The sequence below is a fragment of the Podarcis cretensis genome (genome assembly GCF_951804945.1).
Source record: "Podarcis cretensis genome assembly, chromosome: 5".
In the NCBI taxonomy this organism is placed as follows: Eukaryota; Metazoa; Chordata; class Lepidosauria; order Squamata; family Lacertidae; genus Podarcis; species Podarcis cretensis.
The window spans coordinates 85,703,549-85,729,760 of record NC_137174.1 but is presented as its reverse complement, the minus strand read 5'-3'; the positions used below and the strand labels follow the sequence as shown (position 1 = coordinate 85,729,760).

At 44.8% G+C, this 26,212-nt stretch overlaps 1 protein-coding gene across 4 annotated transcripts in view; it reads right to left on the bottom strand.

Annotated features, from left to right (window-relative positions):
- LOC307217136 (acidic leucine-rich nuclear phosphoprotein 32 family member B-like) overlaps window positions 1-25,694 on the bottom strand; it is a 34,037-nt gene extending 8,343 nt beyond the window's left edge. Inside the window, exons 1-3 of one of the 4 annotated variants that reach the window (XM_079978273.1) lie at window positions 25,468-25,694; window positions 11,860-12,013; window positions 9,914-10,007 (exon numbers count right to left, since the gene is read on the bottom strand). In XM_079978273.1, the coding sequence (XP_079834399.1) occupies window positions 9,914-10,007; window positions 11,860-12,013; window positions 25,468-25,478 (259 nt within the window). In that variant the 5' untranslated portion in view covers window positions 25,479-25,694. Of the gene's footprint in view, window positions 1-9,913; window positions 10,008-11,812; window positions 12,014-25,224; window positions 25,345-25,467 lie in introns of those variants that run through there. The other 3 variants (XM_079978272.1, XM_079978274.1, XM_079978275.1) reach the window with 3 other exon arrangements.
- Window positions 25,695-26,212: the final 518 nt, after the last annotated feature.

The window sequence follows — 26,212 nt, the reverse complement described above, 5'->3', positions numbered from 1 at the left end:
TAGTGAATATTTCCTTTGCTAGCAACCTTTGGAACTATGCTGTGAGGGCCAATCAGCTGACTGGGCACAGATTGGCTGTGCTGCCAGTTGGTACCTCAACAGTGCTACTGATCCCACCAGGGCTTGCTTCCACTGCTGATCAGCTGATTGGCACTGACAGCAAGCCTGTCTCGCCAAGGAACAACTGGGAGTGCACTTTAAGACTGGTTGCTTCTATGCACACCTGGCACCACAGAATATGTTTCTGAAAGGCTGCCTGGATGCATATGAGCCTACCCAAGGTTTAAGATCAGTGGCTGAGGGACAAGACCTTTTTGGTCCTTCATCCATAGGGATGGCTCATCCTTACTGGTTATTAAAAAAAATTCTATAGACTTATTTTATTTTAGTCCGTGTTTGGTTGATGTGCCTGGATAATTTTGTGATTTGCTGATGATTATTTATTAGGATTGGGTTTTTTAAAAAATGATTTGTGTGATTAATACATCCCTATGTAGCTTGAAATTTCCAAACCACCTTGTGAGAGCAAAGAAAAGGGGTTATGCATTCTTTAATAAAAGGAAACAAATAAATAAATGAGAGTTTAAAGTGCTCTGAAAAAGTCTTTATTTCCCATTGCAGACACACGTATTTGTTTTCTCCCACTGTCAGCCTCTGTGCAAACAGGCTCCGTAGGTTTTTGATACAGTAAAAAAAACACAACTTACAAAACCAAATTCAAGAGTGGGATGACAGCATAACCATGCAGTTTCCCATATCTTAAGGATTTTCTCATATAATCTTTCTCATATTTATTGTTTGTCAACAACAGTGAATAAAATAACTGCTTGGGGATTAGATCTTGGGACAGCTGTATCTGGCAAAACTGATCTCCATCTAGGTCCTAGAAAGACAGCATTGAAATGGAAGTTGGGACGATCATGGATGCCTGCATTGTTACGATAATGTATTTGCCGTATTGGATTGCTTTCAAGATTGCTTTGGGGGAGAAAGGGATGATGATGGCTGCTAGGAAAACAAATTGGAATTCTTTCAACTGATTCTCATTGCAAATTACTTCTTATCTCCGATGCCAGGTTTTGATTGCTTTATTCCTTTCTGTTCCATCATTTCTTCATACTTCCTGATCACTGGGATAGTAGTATATATCAGCTGCAGGCCCGTACACAGATAAACTGCGTAGCTCAAATTGAACATGATAATTGGGGCTGCCAACTGATCAATCAGCTACTTTTTAACTAACCAATTAATGGATCAATTAAGGGACCTATGACATGGTGCCTAGAAAGCCATGGAGGCCATAGGATTTGCAGTTCTTCCTCTCCATGGATGGAAAGCGAGAGATTCAGAGAAGATGATCCACTAGGTCTCCTCACTGCAGGTGTGAAAACCTCAGTGGCTGTTGGTCCTCTGCTGTCTGTGCTCCTACAGCGGAGGGCAAAAAGGAGGTGCTCTGTGTGTGTGTTGGTGTGTGTGTGTGTGTGTGTGTGCGCGCGCGTGTAAGTTGGATTTAAAATCCTCAGCTGCCAGAAAGTGGGGGGAAGGAAACACACACACCCTCCTGAAAAACCCACATCTTCTAACCTGCGAACACAAGCCTAGCTTTGGATTTGGCAGTTCCACAATCTTCTACCTGCTTTGCGTTGTTCTGCCACTTTAAATAAATGTGTTTGCTGCCAAAATCCCACGGCATGTGCTTTATTATGGTACCGAGGAAAGAGTAAGGTGATTGCTTCTTATGAAAGCTCCTAACATTCTGTAACATCCTAGCATGGCCCATTTGTTTGTTGTAAGCTGCGTCAAGTTTACTAAGAAGATCCATTAATCAAATACAGCATTTGGCTAATAACCAGAGGTGATCCCAAATTCACAAAGGTGGAGAGGGAATGTCTGGCAGGGGACGACGACGACGACGACGACGACCCAAATGTAGTCGTTTTCCAGGGGCTGTTTTTCCAGGTGGCAATGGCACAGTGGACAAGTGAGACATGATACTCTCTTGATACAGTTTTCTCTGACCAGTGCCTCTGGCACTGCTGAGCTTGTTCTGCACTTTGGTATACTAGAGAACAAAGGGCAATGAAAGAGGCTAGACCAGTGGCTCCCAGTTAGGGGTCTGGGGACCCCTGGGGGTCCATGGTCCCATCCTGTGCCTTTCCTCCAACTAAGTTTTTGTCATTTTTGCATGGTAATACCACAAATTCTATGGTCTGTTTTGTAAAGTGTACCTAAAATCCTTTGCTTATTAGGGGCTACCCCACATTTTGTTCAAAGAATTGCTTTGCAGAGGTAACTACCATAGAGTTATCAAAATTTTCAAAAGTAGGGGGTTCATGGCTTGACTTTTGAAAAAATAGGGCTCCCTCAGTAATTGGCTAATTGGGAACCACTGGGCTACATAATCCTTGCCCCTGGCTTCTAAAGCATGCTGAGGGGATATCACCATCACCATCATTGAATACCGTATTTTTCGCCCTATAGGACGCACTTTTTCCCCTCCAAAAATGAAGGGGAAATGTGTGTGCGTCCTATGGAGCGAATGCAGGCTTTCGCTGAAGCCTGGAGAGCGAGAGGGGTCGGTGCGCACCGACCCCTCTCGCTCTGCAGGCTTTGCGGACCTCTCCGCAAGCAGCGGGAGCGCTCCCGCTGCTTGCGGAGAGTTGCCTGCATGCAGAAGCCTGTGCGCGCTGAGCTCAGCGCGTCCAGGCTTCGGACCTCTCCGCAAGCAGCGGGAGCCAGCGCTGGGCTCCCACGGCTTGCAGAGAGCTGCCTGTTTGGGGGCTGGGGCGGGGGAAGCTCGGGGGGGGGAATAATTTTTTCCCTTTATTTCCCCCCCAAAAAACTAGGTGCGCCTTATGGGACGGTGCGTCCTATAGGGCGAAAAATACGGTATGTCAAATATATTGCTTGCTCTATTTATATTGTGACTGTCTATGGCTTTAAACAATAAAGTTTAATTCATTAGTGCTGTTAGTATTGTTTATGAATCACCTTTTACATGTGTCTCAAATTTACCGATATACCATAAAAACAAAACAGCTAAAAAATAGTCTAAAACAGTACAAAAACAACTGAAGACAGAATGGAGATCTAAGGCACAGACATTTCCGCCTTGCTGGAAAAGCCAGTCAAAAGAAAAACCAAAGCACTTCAAATGTTTCTACAAAGTATGGATTGTGGGTGCCTGTCATATCTCAACAGACATGCTGTTCTACAGCATGGGGGCAACCATACTGAAAACTCCCCTCTAAGTTACTGTGAAGCAGGCTTCGGATATTCTGGGGGCTGTGATATCTATTTTTCTAGAAAACGAGGTGCCAGAACATAGCATGAATGCCTCCCTTGTTCTCTTATAATGGCAGCTGAAAAAAAGCCCTGCTTAGGAGAAGAAGTTGTCCTGGCCATCTTGGAAGAGACAGTGATTCAACCACTATTGAAAAAGCCCACCCAAGATCCATTGGTTTGTGACAACTTCTGCCTGGTCACAAATGCCCCCTTTGGGGGGGAAGGAAGATGATTGAGAGGGTCACGGCAGGACGGTTGCAAGCCAATTATCTTGACACACTTTTAATTCAGCTTCCAGCCTGCTTGTGGGACTGAATCGGCCTTGATCCCCCTGATGGATGACCTTTTTCAGGAGAAGGAATGGGGATTGAGACCCTGTTGTTACTTGATATCTCAGCAGCTTTTGATACCATAGGCCATGATATCCTCTTGAGCCGACACAGTGAGATGCATGCTGGCGGCTCTGTTTTACGTTGGTTCTGATCCTATCTCTGGGATCACTTTCAGAGAACGTCATTGGACGATTATCTGTCTGCCTCCTGGCAACTGTACTGTGGGATACCATAGGATACCATCTTGTCTCCAATGCTATTTAACATATACTGTATATGAAGCTGCTGGTCAGTAGGAAATTTGGGGCTGATGATACCCAGACCTATTTTTCTATCACTTCTGAACTGGGAGAAGCTGTGCAAGTTGGTGATCTGACACTAAGTAAAAGTGAAACTAAAGAAGTGCCATGGTCAGATTACTTCCTGGTGCAACTGGACTTCTCCACGACCCTTCCCTTCTGCAGGGAGGTGGGACCAATTCGGATGGTCCGCCCCCTCCACTTAATGGATCCAAAAGATTTCCAGAGAGTGGTAGGGGATGCTTTATCCCATGTTGATGGCCTTTCAGGTGATTCCCTGGTGGCCCGCAGGAATGTGGAGTTAACCAGGGCTATTGACTGTTTGGCTCCGAAGCGCCCTCTCCGATTGCATGGAGCCCGGACAGCCCCGTGGTTTTCCACAGACCTGAGGGCAATGAAACAATCACCGAGACAGCTAGAGCGCCGGTGGCGGATAACTCATTCTGAAGCTGACCGGACACGGGTTAGAACTCAATGTCGAGCTTACCAGGTGGCGGTAGCAACAGCGAAGAAGACTTTCTTCGCCACCTCTATTGCATCTGCAGAAAACAGCAGCAGGAGACTCTTTCAGGTGGTTCGCAATTTAGCGGAACCACCTGCTCCATCGGGGCCCAGTACGGGCCACATGATCTCCTGCAATGATTTTTCTAAGTTTTTTTTGCAGATAATGTTGCTCAGATTTGGGAAGAGGTAGACTCCGCCATGGGAGCAGGGCCGGGGCGGGAGATAGGCAAGGTATAAATAATAAATTATTATTATTATTATTATATAAATCCTGGGCCAATAAACCCAGTCTGAATCCTGGCAAGATGGAGGCACGGTGGGTGGGCAGATCATTACACAGGATAAATGGTAAATTGACCACTTTGGACAAGGTCATACTCCTCCTGAAGAAGCAGATTCATAATCTGAGGGCATTCCTAGATCCATATCTGTCACTAGAGGTCCAGGTGACCTCAGTGGCTAGGAATGCCTTTCACCAGCTTCCAGCAACAACCATTTCTGGACCAGGGTAGCCTGACCACTGTCCTCCATGCATTGGCAACCACCAGGTTGGACAACTGCAATGCACTGTGTGTGTGGCTGCCCCTGAGGTTGGTCCAGAAATTGAAGCTAATGCAAACTGCAACAGTTTGACTGCATACTGGGGCAGAATATTGCCATCATGCTGTACCACTGCTGAAAGAATTGCTCTGTCTACCAATTAGCTACTAAGCTAAATTCAAGGTGCTAGTACTGGTGTACAAAGCCGTATACAGCTTGGGACCAGGATAGCTCCTCATTCATGTGACCAACTGATCACCATGCTCTGCAAGAAAGTGCCTGCAGGAGAAATATTTAACAGGAGGAAGTTCCAAAGGTAGGGAGCCCCCTTCCAAAAACATCATCATCATGGCGGACCCACCCTGTGGAACTCCCTTCTGTTACATATCAGACAGGCACAGTTTCCATTGGCTTGTCAGTGCTTCTTAAAGATATCTTTTTAATCCCAGGCTCTGTCGGTACTGGGTTTGAAATTGCTTTCTATTTTAAATTGTTGCATTTTTTCTTATTGTTGATGTCTTTACTGTTAAATAGCTTTGAGATATTTTATCGGAAGCAAGTCATAAATGGGAACAAACAAACAACAGTGATGCCTGCAGATTTTTTTTGGACTACAAATCCCATCAGCTTGAGCCAGCAGGTTGGTGAAGGCTCTGAAACACAGAGAGACATCCAGTTATCTGCTAACCATGAGCTCCCATTGACATGATAGCAACAATCATTCTGGGCTATTAGTCAGTGATCTGCCTAACAGGAATGGTTAGGGAAGCCTTTTATTAAATATTGATACAGGTTGGAAGCTGCCCAGAATGGCTGGGGCAATCCAGTTAGATAGGTGGGGTACAAATAATAATAATAATAATAATTATTATTATTATTATTATTATTATTATTATTAACCATGCAAACAGGACGACTGCAATGCAAACAAGCCTACTTTTAACATGGAACCCTGCTGACTCAAATTTGGCCTGCAACAGATAATTATCTAAATCTTTTGATTTATCTACTGAGTAGACCATCAATCAATCAATCAAACCTTTATTGCATTAGCATACAGCCATAGCAGGGAAAAATAAAAATGCTAGAGACAAACAACCAAACAAAATTCAAAGCGATATTACTGCGAATGTATATAAAGCATATAATGGCCCCAAAATAGGCTCGGGACATTAGGTTAAAAAGGTAATAAAAGAATTAAGACAGGTCCAGGTCTAGGACACACTACCCCGTCAGAGTAGCCCTGAGTTTCAAGGCCTGCACTATAAAGATTGCCACCCCACGTGTAACTTGGGGATTTGCGTCCACAAGAAGCGATTTCAAACAGTCTTCCTTAGATGTGATGGTGGACGGGATCAAGAGGAGGAGCTTAGTTCTTATTAGCTCATAAATAGGGCAGTAGAAAAAGAAATGTATGAAGTCCTCTACTTCATTCATTGTGCATGGACATAGACGCTGAGTAATAGGGGTCTTAGAGTAAATCCCCTGCAGGAAGGCCGTGGGTATAGAATGGAAACGGGCCATGGTAAACGCTCTTCTCAAATTGGGCTCCGTCAGGTCTATCAAGTAGTTGGCAAGTGATCTTACCACTTTCACTTTAGGGAGCCACATGGAGAGGCGAGCTGTGGTGGACTGTGCCCGGTCCATGGCCTCGTCTCTAGTAAGAATCCAGGCCCAGATTTTATGTTGATCCCAAGCTGACAGCGTGTCCAGATCTGGGAGGGAGTTGTTGTTGTTTAGTCGTTTAGTCGTGTCCGACTCTTCGTGACCCCATGGACCAGAGAACGCCAGGCACTCCTGTCCTCCACTGCCCCCCGCAGCTTGGTCAGACTCATGCTGGTAACCTCGAAAACACTGTCCAACCATCTCGTCCTCAGTCGTCCCCTTCTCCTTGTGCCCTCCATCTTTCCCAGCATTAGGGTCTTCTCCAGGGAGTCTTCTCTTCTCATGAGGTGGCCAAAGTACTGGAGCCTCAGCTTCACAATCTGTCCTTCCAGTGAGCACTCAGGGCTGATTTCCTTCAGAATGGAGAGGTTTGATCTTCTTGCAGTCCATGGGACTCTCAAGAGTCTCCTCCAGCACCATAATTCAAAAGCATCAATTCTTCGGCGATCAGCCTTCTTTATGGTCCAGCTCTCACTTCCATACATCACTACTGGGAAAACCATAGCTTTAACTATACGGGCCTTTGTTGGCAAGGTGATGTCTCTACTTCTCAAGATGCTGTCTAGGCCTGTCATTGCCCTTCTCCCAAGAAGCAGGCGTCTTTTAATTTCGTGGCTGCTGTCACCATCTGCAGTGATCATGGAGCCCAAGAAAGTAAAATCTCTCACTGCCTCCATTTCTTCCCCTTCTATTTGCCAGGAGGTGATGGGACCAGTAGCCATGATCTTCGTTTTTTTGATGTTGAGCTTCAGACCATATTTTGCACTCTCCTCTTTCACCCTCAATAAAAGGTTCTTTAATTCCTCCTCACTTTCTGCCATCAAGGTTGTGTCATCTGCATATCTGAAGTTGTTGATATTTCTTCCGGCAATCTTAATTCCGGCTAGGGATTCATCCAGCCCAGCCTTTCGCATGATGAATTCTGCATATAAGTTAAATAAGCAGGGAGACAAAATGCAGCCTTGTCGTACTCCTTTCCCAATTTTGAACCAGTCAGTTGTTCCATATCCAGTTCTAACTGTAGCTTCTTGTCCCACATAGAGATTTCTCAGGAGACAGATGAGGTGATCAGGCACTCCCATTTCTTTAAGAACTTGCCATAGTTTGCCATGGTCGACACAATCAAAGGCTTTTGCATAGTCAATGAAGCAGAAGTAAATGTCTTTCTGGAACTCTCTAGCTTTCTCCATAATCCAGCGCATGTTTGCAATTTGGTCTCTGGTTCCTCTGCCTCTTCTAAATCCAGCTTGCACTTCTGGGAGTTCTCGGTCCACATACTGCTTGAGCCTTCCTTGTAGAATTTTAAGCATAACCTTGCTAGCGTGAGAAATTAGTGCAATTGTGCGATAGTTGGAGCATTCTTTGGCACTGCCCTTCTTTGGGATTGGGATGTAGACTGATCTTCTCCAATCTTCTGGCCACTGCTGAGTTTTCCAAACTTGCTGGCATATTGAGTGTAGCACCTTAACAGCATCATCTTTTAAAATTTTAAATAGTTCAGCTGGAATACCATCACTTCCACTGGCCTTGTTATTTGCAGTGCTTTCTAAGGCCCATTTGACTTCACTCTCCAGGATGTCTGGCTCAAGGTCAGCAACCACACTACCTGGGGTATATGAGACATCCGTTTCTTTCTGGTATAATTCCTCTGTGTATTCTTGCCACCTCTTCTTGATGTCTTCTGCTTCTGTTAGGTCCTTTCCACTTTTGTCCTTTATTATGGAAATCTTTGTACGAAATGTTCCTTTCATATCTCCAATTTTCTTGAACAGATCTCTGGTTCTTCCCATTCTATTGCTTTCCTCTATTTCTTTGCATTGCTTGTTTAAGAAGGTCTTCTTGTCTCTCCTTGCTATTCTTTGGAAATCTGCATTCAATTTCCTGTATGTTTCACGATCTCCCTTGCATTTTGCTTGCCTTCTCTCCCCCGCTATTTGTAAGGCCTCATTGGACAGCCACTTTGCTTTCTTGCATTTCCTTTTCATTGGGATGGTTTTCGTTGCTGCCTCCTGTATAATGTTACGAGCCTCCATCCATAGTTCTTCAGGCACTCTGTCCACCAAATCTAAATCCTTAAACCTGTTCCTCACTTCCACTGTGTATTCATAAGGGATTTGACTTAGATTGTATCTTACCGGACCAGTGGTTTTTCCTACTTTCTTCAGTTTAAGCTTGAATTTTGCTATAAGAAGCTGATGATCTGAGCCACAGTCAGCTCCAGGTCTTGTTTTTGCTGACTGTATAGAGCTTCTCCATCTTTGGCTGCAGAGAATATAATCAATCTGATTTCGATGCTGCCCATCTGGTGATGTCCATGTGTAGAGTCGTCTCTTGTGTTGTTGGAAAAGCGTGTTTGTGATGACCAGCTTGTTCTCTTGACAGAACTCTATTAGCCTTTGCCCTGCTTCGTTTTGATCTCCAAGGCCAAACTTGCCAGTTGTTCCTTTTATCTCTTGACTCCCTACTTTAGCATTCCAATCCCCTATAATGAGAAGAACATCCTTCTTTGGTGTCACTTCTATAAGGTGTTGTAAGTCTTCATAGAAGTGGTCAATTTCAGTTTCTTCAGCACCAGTAGTTGGTGCATAAACTTGGATTACTGTGATGTTAAAAGGTCTGCCTTGGATTCGTATCGAGATCATTCTATCATTTTTGAGATTGCATCCCAGTACAGCTTTTGCCACTCTTTTGTTGACTATGAGGGCCACTCCATTTCTTTTACGGGTTTCTTGCCCACAGTAGTAGATATGATGGTCATCCGAACGGGAGGGAGTAGCGTGCAGTAATAGTCTCCATGGCCTTGGACCATTTATTGCTCTGAAAACTAGTTAAAAAGGCTTGCCTGGCTAAAAGGGAACCTGGGGCTTTGATTAATTTACAATAAAAACTAATAATTCTAATGTGGGCTCTCGCAACAATGGAGGGGAGGCCCAGTTCTGTTCTTAACTGTGCAGCAACCGAGCCCTTGGGGAGACCCAGTACCTTTCGTGCAAAGGAGTTTTGTAGAATCTCGAGCCGTTGTAGTGTTTTGAAATTCCACCCCCAGATTTCAACCCCAATTAAACCCAGTCAGTTCACTGAAAAGGGCAGCCTCCTACGGGAATGCAGAAGTACACCTTCACTGAACGCATAGATCAGTCTGTCTGCACAATCCTACGGCATGTTCGCTGAAGCACACACAAGCTCCAAAGCAAGGCACCTGCCTCAACAATTCATATTTCCACCATCATTCACACCCCACTATCTCCTAATATCATGGAGGCTACAAACCAGACTCTTTTTCTATACCTTCTCTCACTCGGGGGCAGCGGATTTGGTTCCCTTGAACATCATGCTCTTCTAATTCATGCCAGGTGAGATACTTGAAGGAATCTGATGGAAGCTTGAAAAAGGAGAAGCCAAATTAGGAATATTTCCCCTTCTGCCAGATACCTTTTAATCAGCACGGAAATTTCAGACAGTACTTTAGCTTGTTTCCAAAAAGTGGATATTTTCAATGCATTTGAAAGAAAATGGCAAAAGCACCTTAAAAGGATGGCACATTTATTAGGGGTGGGGACTGAAAAATCAGAATGATTTAGGGGTCTCCTGAAGAACAATGTCAACAACTGACTTCATTTGGATCAGGCCCCCCACAGAGCATAGGAGCCAAGGTCCCTCTGCCCCCCCTAACATATTTGAGGGGGCTAGGCCTCCCTCAAATAGATCCGCATTGCCATGGAAATGGTGTGTGTGCACCATGTCTTGTGATCAATTTTGCAGGGTGGGGCTTACCTGCCCCCCCCCCCCCAGTATTTTATTCAAATTCAAATTGGCACCCCTGTCACAGAGTGCTGTGTTTTGTATCAATACAACTCTATATTTCTCTAGGTTCGTGGGCTTTGCCAGAAGCAAAGCTGTCCAAAACATTGCCTGCAAAGCATGGAGGAGCTCTGGATTGGTTTTTTTTTTTTTTTTGTTAGAGCACAACAGCAGAGGATATTTTTAAAATTGAAAAGTTAAAGTTATTTTTTTTAAAAAAACTGCTCTGCTTTAGCAACACATAAACCTCAGAGCTCTTCAGAATTCCACAGGAATGCCACTAGGCAGCTTTGAAATGGAAGTCTTGGTGCAAACCTTTAAAGGCTTATTGGGAGGTCTATAAGCCTGTTTGAGGACTCAAATAACCACCAGAAAGCAAGGCTACCAAGAAGCCGCAAAGTTTAAAAAAGTGCAAAAGCAAGAATATGTACCACCTGACCACTTCTTAATTATTTTAAGGCAAGGGTGAGAAATCTCTTGTCTGTGGCTCATGAGGGAACTCAAGTTGGCCCACGAGGCCCTTTCCCTCAAACCATGTCCACACGCCCAGCACCTGACATATGTAACTTGTGACATCATCTGATGGGTGACAGGACAGGATTGAACCCTGCATAGGCTACACATTTATTTATTTTTATTTATACCCCGCCCTCCCCGGCCAAGACCGGGCTCAGGGCGGCTAACATCAGGTATAAAAACAATTGATTAAAATACAACTTAAAAACAAGATTAAAATACTACTTAAAATGCAGCCCATTTCAGTGGAAGCCCAGATTGGGGGGGGGGGGGAGTGAAGGAAAAGGAAAGGGGGGGGGTCAGGGGATCAGGCTGGTTCCAAGCAGAACAACTGTCTTACAGGCCCTGTGGAAAGAAATCAGATCCCACAGGGCCCTGGTCTCATGAGACATAGCGTTACACCAGGCCAGAGCCAGTGTTGAGAAGGCCCTGGCACTGGTTGAGGCTAATCTGACTTCGTTAGGGCCCGGGACCTCTAGAGTGTTGCTATTTATGGACCTTAAGGTCCTCCGCAGGGCATACCACATGCCTTTTCCGAGCAATGAACAGGACCAAGCAGCTAAACGGAGCTCATCAGCTGATGCAGAGGGTTTAAATCCTCCGTTCAGCAGAATTCCATGCAAACTGCATGAAATACCCTGCTAAATCTAGGGGGGCGGGGAGACAACTTTATTTTAACAGCACCTTGCAAGGTGCTTTGAAGTCCTTACTCAGGTGGATCTGAAGAGGCAATCCATCTCTACCCACACCCAAATTGGTCACCCTTACTTCTTCTATTACAATAGACAGTCTCTTGTTTCTGATGGCTAAAACTCAGGGAGAATGTTTGCACTGTCATGCTGCAGAAGGAGATGCTAGTAGTGAGGTTACCATCAACTTGTGCTTCTTTCCACAGAACTCAGAACCAGAATGCTTACTGGAGAGGCAATGCCGGAATCACAGCTGGGCGGGCGAACCCCTCTGCTCCTTGACGATAACACTGGCAAAGGGATTTCTGGATCGCTTAGATCGGAGAAGGGCGATGAATGGTTGGTGCGCAATCTAAGCCAGCTTGCGTTCAGACCTGAGGAGCTTAAGAAGATCACATTGTAAAGTCACAGAGGGGTCTCCTGGTCTGGTATCAGCAATCAGGCCCAGGGGATAAGGGTGGGAAACACAGAGGTCACTGCTGTGAGGCTGGTGTGCACAAAGTATAGGAGCAAAACGCAGAGTTGAAAAAATGATCTTGGTTTCGCAGAAATTGCAGAGGTGGGTCAGAACCACAGTCCATTTACTCCTAGAACTCTGCATCCAAGATGCATTTGGGTTAAAGTCTAATGTAAATGGAGAACCTGTGGAATGAACCTTGATAGCATACGATTCTAAGAGCATTCATCCAAACATGTTTAGACGTCTCCTTCAGACCCACCTGCACAACATGAGAAGATGAAGGGTGGAGTAGATGGGGGCAACATGCATGGGATTCTTGGAAGTGGGGCTTGTGTGTGCTTCCCCTCTACCCTGTACTCTCTGTTCATGTTGGAAATTCCCTGTTCAGGCATAATGCCTGAACAAGGCAAGGATGCTGTCTGTTATCAGGTGAGGCTTTTAGGCTATCTACGCCAGCATTGTCAATTCTGATCTGCAGCAACTTCTGAGGTCTCAGTGAGTGGTTCTTTTAACTTCAGGTACTATGGGTTGAACTGGGAGCCTCCTACTGCAATCCATGTGCTCTGCCGCTGAATCCAGGACCTGTGATTGTTAGGATGGGCTTCTGTAACATCACCTGGCAATGCACAAAGGAGGGGAACTGTTAGATGGCCAGCAAGAAAGCCTCTTAACAAGTGTAGGCTAGACCCTAACACACCCTGATCCCTATAAAAGCTTCTGGATCAGGCTTGTTCATTGACCAGAACAACTTGCAAACTCTATACTTCCATTTTGACACTTTCCCCTTTTTCCTGAGATAGCTCAGTCAGCAGAGCATGAGATTTTTAATCTCAGTTGTGGGTTCGAGCCCCACATTGAGCAAAAGATTGGACTAGATGGTCCTCACGCTCCCTCCCAATTCTACAATTCTGTGATTCTATGACTCTCTTCTCCACCATTGACTTTACTGGAGCCGAGTCTGACAGATAGCACTTTATGCATGCACCAGATGAGCTTATACGGTTTGTTATTTTGTTGGGCAAGAGAATTGAAATTGGTTTATTCTTTATTGCATAAATGGTGCAATTTTCAAGGTTGTGATTTCCAGCAAATGAACATCTCTAAAGGCGCAGAGAAGTCTATGGAGGAATACCTTGATAGATATTCATGTTGATCTTTAGTAGCACAGTCGATTCAGCAAACCACACTCCGGTTATTCTACAAGCCCCATGATCTGTCACAAAACATGATTATAACAGCTGCACAAGGGAGCAGAGGAAGGCGTGTAACCATAAAACGCTCTGGTAAGAATGGTAATGGAACCTTCCTTCTACACGAGAGTGTAAGGCCAATATAAAGTACTAAGTGGCTTCAAATTGAAGCAGTGTTGTCATTTGAGAATACCCTTGAACAGAATAATAAGTTGCTTCGGCAAAACTCACCATTTTGAAATATCCGATAAAAGAGGTTCTGCCAAATATTCCATATGCTCTTTAAAGCAATGCTTCTCAAACTCCCTAAGCTCAGGGGGACCCTTTCCATTCCAATTTGCCTGAAATGAACTGTGGCAAAATTTTGGCTTCCTCAAAGGCATGCCATCTGTTTACACAGGAGACAAGCTGGGTGTGTGCTAGGCATCGAAAAGAAAGACCTGTGGAGGTGGACATGCTGCAGGCCATGCCTACTGGCTCCACCCCATGGCCTTTATGTACTTAAGCATGGATCGTGAACCTGTATCCCTCCATTGATGGTCTGTGATGAGTCCTAAAACATCTGAAGAGCTGCAGGTTCTCCATCGCTACATGAATGGCACCGCTTGGACAGTACATACATCTGGATGACTCCAGGTTCCTGTTTACATGGTCTTGAACCTTCCATTTCCCAGGGTTCTGGACTGTGTACACTTTTGCTCCATCATGTCCCCCCCAACAAAGAAGATGTCCAACATCACAGAAAAAGGAGAAGATGAGATTTAGGAATCACCCAAGGAGAGAGTCTCTATCACAGAAGAGAATATCTGAAGCAACTCCCATCAAAGACTTCCATGGAAGGGGAGCATCAGGGACCAATTATGCCTTCATCCTCTGTGCCTGAGGAGATAGCGCTCTCCCGCACTGAAGAGGGAAGGGATGCTTCTGTCTCATCCTCTGAACCTCTCTCTGGTACCACACCAAAGTCTTAAGCCTTAAATTTTAATGCTTTCCAATGTTTGGTTACAAGTGTGAACACAGCATTATAATAGGGCAACGAAACAGCAAGAAAAATGTTAAGAGGTATTACTTATGAAGTAAGACTTCAGGACTCACATTTGTTGTGCACCACATTGAACTCCTTGGAAGAAAGGTGGGATATAAATGCCACCTTTTTGGCCCAAGGTCACCCAATGGACTTTGTAGCTGAGTGGGGATTTGAACTCTCGTCTCCCAGGTCTGACACTTAGTTCTCTGGAGACTGGTGGCAGAGAAGACCTAAGGTCCAAAATTCAAGTGACAATAAACTGATGGATCAACAGACCAAGTATACTTGTGAGTCACCATACCCAAAAAGATTGGGAACCACCTGCTCTAGACTGCTGTTGGAGCAAGCTTATACCTAGGAGCTACTAAGTGCCACTGTGAGCTGTCCAGGGTCCTGATGACCTGCAGCCCATTCTGGATGTTTACTGTGCTCAGCCAGGACTCCCCTACAAACCCTGGCTTAGATCAAGCATATAGTCGTTTTACTAACACATCCTCTGAATCTCACATTTATTTTGTTTTATACATGGGCTGACTTATACGAGCTTAAATTTAGAGTCTGACAAACATCTGTGTATGTGTTTTGGTGTTTACAGTTGATTTATGAAGCTGGATTGGAAAACAATATTTACGTGCCTCTATTCCCAAGCCGATAAAAATGTTAATTTACTGTGCCATTCCTCTCCATGTAGCCACATTAGATTGTTGCTGTGCGCAAGGATTTGAAGCTGCTTTGAGTGAACTGTTCTGTGGGGGTGACTTTTATTAGCTTTATACAATATAATCATCTGATGCACTGTCAGTGTCATAAAATATGTCATTATACCATGTCACAATGCACGTGGAAAATAATTCAGAATAGGAGAGAGGTGGTTGTTAGTGCAGAGTGTTATAGAGTCGAGATGATGGTGATGATTCAAATATTATTTCCTACCCTACCCAAAGAAGTCAGGGTGGCATACATTGCTTTTCTCTTATTTTTTTTTATTAAAATAATATTTATTACTTTTAAAGCTTACAAAAAAGAAAAGGAAGAAAGAAGACAAAAGAACAAAAAAGAACAAAAAAGAGAAAAAAACAATACAATACATAAACAATACAAAACACAACCTTAACACATTAAACTAACACAATAAACTAAACCAAACCAAACAAAAACAATTTAAAAACATACATCATACCTTTTCCATATTCTATCTTTCATTCCCTTGTATCATTGACCTCCTCTCACCTCCCTCTTTGTATTCCACTTCCATTAATTGTTTCAGCAATTCCTTTCCATCTTTCTCTATTTTCTATCATATAAATGTCTTAACATATTTTTAATCTTATTTCCATTAAAATTAGTATACTTATTTAAGCTTAACTCCTTATAGCATTTCAGCTAAAGCCATAAAATTTCCTTCCAACATTTTTCTATCACTCATTAATTTTACAATATTTCTATATATAGACTTTAAATTTCCAATGTTCTTCCACCATCTCCTCTCCCCAGTCTCGGAATCTGCCAGCCACTTCTGTCAACTCCATACAGTCCATCAACCTGGAGATCTTATGTTCGAGGCTCTTAACTCTTTTCCACGTCCCTTCTGCCAGTCTTCTTCATATTCTTTGATGCTAAAGAGCAGATCTCGGGGAAACTCCAATCCAACGATACTTTTATTCCTTCTCGACAGGTCAGCCAGATTTCCATAATTAAAGCTAGGATCCATAAAGTATTTCAGGGCATGTTTCAAAATTCCTCCAAATCCAAAGGCCCCCAGAACTCCAATCTCCTCCTGACCCAAGTCCATATTCCAAAAGTCAGTTAATCCCTGCATAGAGGGATCTTTCCAACTTTCCTTTTCTAGTCCAGGCCAGGCTCCGATCTTCAAAATCTGACTTTTTCTAGTCTCAATCATAAAGGGCCTCAACTTGTAGTCCTCAATTTGCCTCTGTAAGGCTAAGGCTCCCCCTTGTGTTACTTTAGGTTCGACAACAGCAACTTTCTCCTTCTCCTTTTCAGCAATTTGTCCTGTTGAAATAGATTCCTGTGCCAAATCCTGAATAATTTCTGTATTGGTGCTCACTTTTGGTCCCAAAATGTCAATTTTAGTAGTCATAGCATCCATCTTTTTATGAAGCTGTTCCAACAGGTGGCTTATCTTAGAAAATGCAGTCCATAAGGCTTCTCCTGTCGACATTCTTGAATATCCAAGGTCAATCTCTAGTTCTCACAGTTCTTATCAAGCAGCTGGAGATTTCCCAGCTCCACTCTTGTAACAGTTTCAAAAGCTCCCTCTAGAGGGGAACAGTCTCCACTTGTATCAATCTTTTCCAACACAGATCAAAAAGTAAAGATAGTTTCAATTTTCAGATACTTTTCCTCCCTTTTAAACGCAGAAGCGGACAATGGAAACAATATATTTCTCTTATTTAACTGACTGTCAACATCCGTTCTCTTCACTGTCAATGAACTCTCCCGAAACGTCAATCACTGGGAGCCCGTTCCCAGGTTCAGAGCAATGGTAATTTAATTTTAATCACTCTCTCCTGCAGGATACACAGTCCAAAATTTCCCCCCTCTTCTCCTGCTTCCAAGGGGGGTCTAATAATTTCAATCAATGGAAGATTAATCCTTTACATAAGGCTTTCCAAGACCTTAACTTGTAAGCTCTTTGCTTCAGTCTATTTACAAAAGGGGAAGGCAGACTTCCTGTTTTGAACCTTCCCCGTTCGATGCCAAATTAAGATATTTAAAGATCCAATTTTCCTTTTTACTCACGGGTTGTTATTTAAAATCCAATTGTCCACAAGAAAAAGTCAGCACTCTCCGGCAACAGCAATGCGGCTTCACTCCGTGAAAGAAGCGGTCGATTCAAAGCACCGTGCCGCTCACCCCACGTCGCTCCGGATCCCCAAAACAAGGTTTCCCTGCGAGTAGGGGAGGCGCAAAAGGTGCCATCCGAATCCCAGGTTCACAAGCTTCTTCCGCTTGTGATTTCAATGGGTCTCCACCTTCGCCGTGGTGGTTCAGACCCAACTTTCCACGGAGCAAGTTCCGATCGGAGGAGCTCCGCCATTGCCGGGGGCGCCAACCCGGAAGTTGCTTCTCTCTTATTTTATCAGCACACCAACCCTGTGAGGTAAGTTTAGCAGAGTGAAAGCGACTAGCCGAAGGCCACCCAAGGAGCTTCATTGCAAAGTGGAATGAGGCACTATGATTTTATGGTTCCTTCCACATTTAATGCCACCAGATGGTTACAAAATGGAATACAGTGGTACCTCAGGTTAAGTGCTTAATTCATTCCGGAGGTCCGTTCTTAACCTGAAACTGTTCTTAACCTGAAGCACCACTTTAGCTAATGGGGCCTCCTGCTGCTGCCGCGCCGCCGGAGCACGATTTCTGTTCTCATCCTGAAGCAAAGTTCTTAACCCTAGGTACTATTTCTGGGTTAGTGGAGTCTGTAAACTGAAGCGTATGTAACCTGAAGCGTATGTAACCCGAGGTACCACTGTAGTTCACTATTAACATTACCCAGTTTTGATCAGGTTTCTATGGGGATGTTTTCCAAGATAGAAGTCTGGCAGCAGCAGCAATATTTTCTTAAGAGACTGAGGCCACTTAGGAACAATTTACTGAACTAATAAACATCTAGAGAAAATGCAAAAGAGGTATTGGCTTGGATCTGGATAGGTCTTCTTCTGTGCCATTCCTTTGCAGCTTCTTTTCTGCAGAGTCAAACCCCAAAATGGCTTTAACCAAGTCTAGAGGAAAACCATGGATGCTGGTGTTGAGGAACATCAAGAAAGCTCCCAAAGACCCATCAAGTCTAGCATCTAGCATTCTCACGGTGGCCAAGCAGATTTCCATGGGAAGCCAGCCAGCCAGCAGGATTTGAGTGAAACAACTCTTCCCCACTTTTGATTTCTTGCCACTGGTATTCAGAGGAAAACTTCTTCCAAGAAGGTGCGGAATTTGGTGTTAAAGGATTGTGAGTTTGGTTCATTGCTGGGTGCTGCAAACAAATTCCTATACTCCAGATGTGCTCCGAGGCACCCTTTTCTTTCACTCTAAGCATCTTGCCCTTTTGAAAATGGCTCTGATGGGCAGACCTTGGGATTCTAGTAAAAACCAAGCAGATCTGACAAGCCTCAAGTCTGCCCGCCCCTGATTTAAATTATAGTCATTTGTTAAAATGATTTAGTCTACGAATGCAAGATTGAAAATGCTACGGCAGGGATACCACAGGTTCAGTTGTAGATATTTAATGCTAAGAAAATGCAAAGTTGCGGTAAAAAAAAAAAATGAAGATAAAAGAAGAAATGAAGATAAAAGAAAAAAGCGACAGCTGGATGAAGAAGCTGATCTGATAGGATGATATTCAAATATGAAGCCTGTTGCAGACTGGCTCTAAAGATATGCGAAAGAGTAGCTGGGGGGAAAGAAATGGGATTGAGCTAGACTAGTTCCTGGCTGGCAAAATTAAATCTCTAGTTTGTGTCTTGGGACCAGGTTTTCCCCTGGTCTGCTCTAGCATGCCTTGATAGTCACCCTCTTCCACACCTATTGTTGTTGGAGATCCCATATTTGGAAGGCTAGATAAAGCCATGGGAGATTCAGAGAGAGGAATCAGACATTAGATCTCCTTCTCCAAGGTCAGAGCTCTCTCTCTCTCTCTCTCTCTCTCTCTCTCTCTCTCTCTCTCTCCCCCCCCCCCCCCCAACACTGGAAGGAGAGAGCCAACGTATCCTATGGCCCCAGGGATGTATCTGTGTGATGGCCTGGGATTCGGATGCTGAACCTGAGGAATCCCAGCCTGCACAGGAGTCCCCGCCTCCAGAACCAGCTGAGCCGGGGCTGGGGCCTGAGCCTGAAGGGTCCTCACCTGTGCTGGATCCTCAGGTGCAGGCACCAGCTGAGTCTGCTCTGGCCCCTGAGGTGATGGAGGACCCATTGCCTGCAGGTGCTCCACTCTCAGCCCCGTCAGGGGAAGCTGAGGTTGCCTCTGGGTCCGGTAACCCTCCAGCCTCTCCTGAGCTGCAGAGGCTCAGGGCAGAGAGGCAGAGGGAACTAAGTTCCCGCAGGAGGAGTGCTCGCCTCCAGGCCAGGAGAGGCGAGTCACCTGTGGACTGGGGCTGCCCTATGCCTTGGGGCAGATAAAAGCCAGCCAGCCCCAGTCCCAGGTTGCGGGAGCAACATTGTTGGTAGCCTGTTCCTGCCTGCACCCTGTCCTACTCTTTTGCCAGAGTTCCTGACCTCACCTGACTCCCTGCCTTGGACCCCGCTTCAGCTTTGACAGACAGCCTCCATACCGCACCCTCGACCTTGGACTGGACTCGGACCTCACCGCTTGATTAACCCTTGGGACCAGCACAATCTGGTTGAAAAGAATGCTAGACTAGAAAGGCTTTCGATCCAATCCAGCAGGGATGTTCTTATGGAGAAAAAGCTAGTGGTGGGGCCTTACTTCCCCTTAATTGCATGGATGGATCTCCATGTGTATAATGCACAAAGGCTATAGATTGACCTGCCTTAAAACATCTCCCTGCGCCCACCTTTCTGCCTGCTTCCTTCCCATCTGGCCTTCTTGTGTCTTCATAAACAAACACAGATGGTGAAAACACCACAAGCCTTCTCTGCACTCTTCTTATCCCATAAAGCTGCCTTAATACCTCTATCCATTGAAAGAAGCAAGAGAGTGGGGGACCATATCTAGAAAGCACAGGACATGGACAAGCGGAAGGTCAGAGGTTCCATCTCCAGCTAAAAGCATCACAGGCGGAAGTGCCGTGAGAGGCCTCTGGCTCAGATTCTGGGAACTTGCTCTCTTTCATACTAGACAGAGCTGAGCTAAATGGCGGCTGGGGAATTGGTGCTGTAGGGCAGGTATATAAAAGATACATTCAAGGTGAACAGCATTTCAGCCAGCAAGATGCTGAGCTTCAGCTGGTTGTATTTTCACACCTCATAATATTTTAAAACTCCAGGTAAGGTGATCGGTTCAGCTAGATGACAATTTCCCCCTCGCTCTCCTTTTTATTATTGCCTCTTAAGGGCGAGTTTAACTAATTGTGGCAGTAGAGGCAGGATGCAATTTAAAACAATTACAGCTTACCATATTTTAAACTACCTTAGCTTTCTGCCTAGATCGGAGAGCACTTTGGCTCAGTCTGAATCTCCAAACAGGCCCTCTGGGAGACACGCTTTAGATGATATCAACCATTAAGTGGAGGGGGGGGGGGAAGATTCATGCTGTCTTTCTTGGCAGAGTTATTTCCCTCCTTTTGCCCACAGTGAGAAATTGGTTGTTCCCATAAATCACAGACCTTACTTCTAGAGACGAATTCATACCACTAATGCTCTCACAGAAACCTGCTATGCTCATAGCTCTAGACCAGGAGTGGGAAACCTCAGGTCCAGGAAAGTGGGGTGTGTGTGAGTGGGTTATATGTGGCCCTCCAGTTCTATCTATCTGGCCCCCAGGAATCTCCCTAGGCCATGCTCCATCACATCCCACAACCCTCACTGGCTCAGCTTGGCCCTGTCCTTGCATGCTTTTGCCTGGCTGGAATATTGAACTGCGATAATGCCTCTTACTTGTTTGGATAGAGAAAGGTGTGCAGTAAAGTCTCCATGGCTTCAATGCAGCCTACTGTACAAAATCAAGAGACATATCTGTTGCTCCACTCACTTTTGCCTCTGGGCACACTAACCGCTGTTATGTGGCCCTGGAAAGGTTCCCATTGAAGGAATGTGGCCCTTGGGCTATAATATTTATCCCTCCGCAGTCCTAGGCCTTTTCTTTCAGCCCCCTGGTAATTTGTAACAGGAGAGGTCTCTCTTTAGGTTGGGACTGCTGATATTTGAAGTGGGTCTCAAGTGGGTCTCTGGGGACAAACCAGATGAAAGGTAGTTCATGTTCACAAATGCATAGTCATCTCTGTTTGGGTGTGTGTGTGTGTGTGTGTGTGTGTGTGTGTGCAGGGGGCAATTGCTTGGGCCACATCCATGAAGAGAAGAAGAAGAAGAGTTTGGATTTGATATCCCGCCTTTCACTCCCCTTCAGGAGTCTCAAAGCGGCTAACATTCTCCTTTCCCTTCCTCCCCCACAACAAACACTCTGTGAGGTAAGTGGGGCTGAGAGACTTCAGAGAAGTGTGACTGGCCCAAGGTCACCCAGCAGCTGCATGTGGAGGAGCGGAGACGCGAACCCAGTTCCCCAGATTATGTGACTACCGCTCTTAACCACTACACCACACTGGCTTCAGCATTGATAATCAACATTGGTAGATAGGGACTGCGATGTTATTGCCAATTCCCCTCCCCTCCCCACTGGCAAGAATCTCACTAACAAACTCCATAAGCCTAATTGGGGGGGGGGGGGAAATAATCACAAAACAAATTCAACTAAAGGATGATAACGTCCCCTTGCCATGAGCTAACTAAATTAAACACACCTTAGAAACATCAACTGTAGTTGGTAGGTTTCACATCAGCAATTAGGCTGCATGTTTTAGATGTGGAATCGGGTACTCTCACACCTCATCAACCAGAAAGCAATTGGTTCCCTCGCTTTCTGCTTTTGCTGGGAGGACTCACTTATCAGATACTACAGAGGGATGTAAAAGATTTGAGACCACTGCACACAGAATCCTGAGGAGAATTGACAACAAGGAACTGGTTGAAGATTTTCCACATGTTACCAGAGCTTTCTGCCCTTATCTAGCTCTGACCATTTGAAGGAGAAAAAACGTTCTCCAAATTATCCTTTATTAAAAATAGATTACGGTCAACAGTGCTGCACTCAAGACTGTCATTATCTTTTCTCTCCACAGAACAGGGACTTCTGAGAAAAATTACTTTTGATAATCGGCTGTCTGACTTGGCTGCCAAGTAATGTTGGATGGGCGAGGGGGGAGGGGAGGGGAGAGAAAAGAAGAAATCGTAAGATTTACAATAACTCAGTTTGTCATTATATGTAAAAAAAGAGAGGATCCTTTGCCATTGTTCTAGATGTTTATATTATGTGATAAAACATGAAAAGAGGATCCCATATGCAGAAGGACTGGAAGTGTGCACCACATTACAAGTGAATCCAATATACTATTGAATATAGTAATATATGGTGTCTGAAAATATTATATGCATATTTGGGTGGGGTTTTTTTCCAGTGGAGAGAAAAATAATATTGACACATGGTACTGTGGGAAGGAAGGAGGTTTCAAATAAACATTCATCCCCTCTCAGTGTCTTAAAAGGGGCTTGTAATCACCACTCACTGACTACAGTAACAAGCAATTGCTTGGATGTGTGAATGAGTCAGCACCCAATTTCATATCATTCAAAGTCAACTTTTTAATGGAGACAATTCATCTGTGAGTCACCCAATACTGAGTAATCCAATGACCGGAACCATCTTGTCCAATAGCCTCCCAGCAACTGCTGCATCCGTACAATACATTTAAAGCATCATCATACCAATTTAGACAGTGATGGCTTCCCACAAATAATTCTAGGAACTGTATTTTATTAAGGGTGCTGAAAGTTGTTAGGAGGTTCCTATTACCTTCCCAGAGCTACAATTCCAGTATAGCCTCACAACCAATGCCTCTTCCCAGAGAACTCTGGGAATTGCCACTTTTTGAGGGGCACAGGGGTCTTTTAACTACTCTCAGAACCCTTAACAAACTACAGTTCCCAGAATTCTTTGGGAAGAAGCCATGACTGTTCAAAGTGGTCTAATAGTGCTATAAATGTCTGTTGTGGATGTGGCTCAAGAACCACCCTCTGGGGCAGCAGAGAACAAACCTTTGTCTTTTTCTGTCTGATAGCCCTAGGATGTCCTCCTCCAATTTTTCTGAGGGAGGAGGGAAAGCATTTGAAAAGAATCAGGGTCATCTGAGACCACAGGAGTGGATTCTCCAATAGCAAAACCCACAGAGATAAGAAAAGTGAATCACGCAGCAATGGAACTCCAGCATTGTGGCTGAACACCAACTCTATGTGTGAAAGAAACAATGAGCGGCAGGCAGGGGGTTATCAAGAGAAGGATAACATAGCAGCTCTTCCTATTTGCACTGTGCTCTTGCTCTACATGAGCCAACTTACAATCACCAGATAGAATTAGAGGGCTGTGTGTGGCGCTTGGTTTTTTGCAATCTCAGTGGCAGGGATGAATGGAAAAACGATGAATGGGAAAACAATGCATTGCTGGAAATGACTAGTAAATGTGAGGGATGTGAGGACTGAGAGGGATGGCTTGCGGGGTTAGGACTGCTAGCTTTGAAATACAAAATTCAGATGCCAGGGCAGAGCATGAGGACAGAGCCCAAAACAGGCTGCTCGAAGGGTAGAGTTGGACACTTGTTCATCACCCAAAAAAGAGGGCAAATGATGACGTGGATCTGCATAACATTTGGATATACTAATGCTTATGAAGATCAAACTTATCCATTCTTAAGGAAATCAGCCCTGAGTGCTCACTGGAAGGACAGATCCTGAAGCTGAGATTACAATACTTTGGCCACCTCATGAGAAGAGAAGACTCCCTGGAAAAGACCCTGATGTTGGGAAAGATGGAAGGCACAAGGAGAAGGGGACGACAGAGGACGAGATGGTTAGACAGTGTTTTCGAAGCTACCAACATGAGTTTGACCGAACTGCGGGAGGCAGTGGAAGACAGGAGTGCCTGGCATGCTCTGGTCCATGGGGTCATGAAGAGTCGGACACGACTAAATGACTAAACAACAACAACAACAATGCTTATATAAGGATGCACATTTGTAAATGCTACAAGACCTCTCACCCTAGCAGGGAAGAAGCTGTGCCTGTTCAGTCTAACTGTTGGTGGGCAACTCTAAAGTCCATCCTGCCCTCCTTTCTTCCCGTTCTTTATTTTTAAACTGGACTTGGACCAGACTGTAGCGTATGTGTCACCAGCTAAATAAGTGCCACATGGCCCCTTTAAGAGAAGCAACTTTGACCAGAAGACCAGCTCCTGGAGAACTAACCCATTGGTGTGGCCTGGCTCCCAGGCCTCATGAAGAATAAAGTCTGCTATAGCATTCACTCAGTTTTTAGTGAGTTTCTGCGAAAACAGCAGAGGATGAAACACAGAACCACCCTTCCAATACAGGGCACCCGGCCTCCCTAGGTGGAACCCGATTCTTTTAGGTAGGTTTGGGGGCTAGCGAGCCCAGAGTTTGGTTGTGTGGCCAGTGCAGTTCGCCCAAAATATACCGCTTAAAAAGTCAAGCAGGTTAGGGAGGAAAAACAACAGCAAGCCTTCCTTATTTATGTTCTGGCAAGTACCTGAAAGCAGAACAACTAAAGAAACCTGCGTGATTTTTTTCTGGTCAGTTGACCATTATGTGAGACTGGATGGAAATAAATAGCTGTGGACCCTCATCTATGAAGGCCTACATTACACCGAAGTCCTTTCAACACTCCACAGTGACTGCTATTTTTCTTTTTTTATTCTTATTTTGTTCTGACCCTGCTGTTCTGGTGATTGCAGCCATCTCTCTCCTGCTAGCTTAACAACCCAGCTGTAGCTTGGCATACTTTAGAGGTGCACATTCCAGGTCTCGCCACCACCACCACCGACATTTGAGCCATTAGACCCAGCAATATATCTTTGGAGGCTTTATTAGAAGCTCCAACTATTATAACGGAACCATTTGGAAGCAATTTTACCAACGCACATACCTTTCCAACGTGTGGCCACACAGTGAAGGATTATCCTAACATTGCGGCATTCATTTCTTTGCTGCACAGAAAATGTCTCTGACTTGCAATTCAGGCCCAATTAGCATAATTAGCCATATCGCATACAATTAGCCATCGCCGGCGGATGCAAAACGCGGACACCAGGCTAGTCGTCAATAATGTTAACGACAGTACATTTAATATCGCATTTGAGAGGCTGTTTGTACCTGCTTTTCATAAATAATCCATTTCTTCGAGGATGCTATTTGTCTTCAGTAATGAATAAGTGACATATTTCTCCTTCGCTTTCCCAGCACGCAGAACCAGCCTCAGCCATTCAGTGACTGCTAACTGTGCGTTAATATACAAAAAAGGAGATACTCAATCCTGTAACCCTATCTCGGTTTTTCAAAGTGTGTCAAGTCAATAGTGCAAAGACTAAAGTTACTCGCCTGCTTTCAGCTGCCTACCTTTCAGACATGTTGCGCGGCTGCGTGAAGCTTTCAAGGCTCCCATGAAGCTATTTGCCTTCCGAAAAAGCATCTCCCCCCATCTTTCCTCTTCCTGGCTTTGCAACACGGCATCCCTTTGACAGAAACACAAAAACCCCTTTGGGGTCTTGGCTGGAACTCTTTGGATTCAGTGTCGCTAAGGAGACAGCCTGCTCGACTCGCGATGCTCGTCCACCTGAAGGAGGTACTGTTACCAATCTCTTAAGTGCATCGAAGGATTTCCTGTGTGGTTCTAGCCAATAGCAAAGAACGCTTTATTTCCTCAGGAGTTTTCTAGAGGCTGACAACACACACGAGGTTATACATGATTCATCAATGGGATAAATCTGCCACGTTCTCAATTATTTCCAGATACTAGCATTTTTTATTACCTGATTAAAGAGGAATGGCAGAGTAGCAGTTAGGTTTTGCCAGGGGGCCATTTTGAGAATGGATTATAGCAGCCAAGCCCAGCTTGGTGCCTTCCAGAAGTTTAGAACTACAACTCCCATCCTCTCTGGCTGGCTGGAGCTTAGGAGTTGTGGTTCAAAACAACTGGAGGGCATCAGCTTGGGGAATGTCGAATTAGAGTATGGAGGATCAGGACTGAAGTCCCTGTTCTCCAGAGTGTATTGTGGCAGAGTGTGTGGTCTGCCTGGGTAGCTCTGTCCTGGTTTGCTCCAAGAAAACACACGTGGGGGAAAAGGAGCGTTGGGCCCTGGTG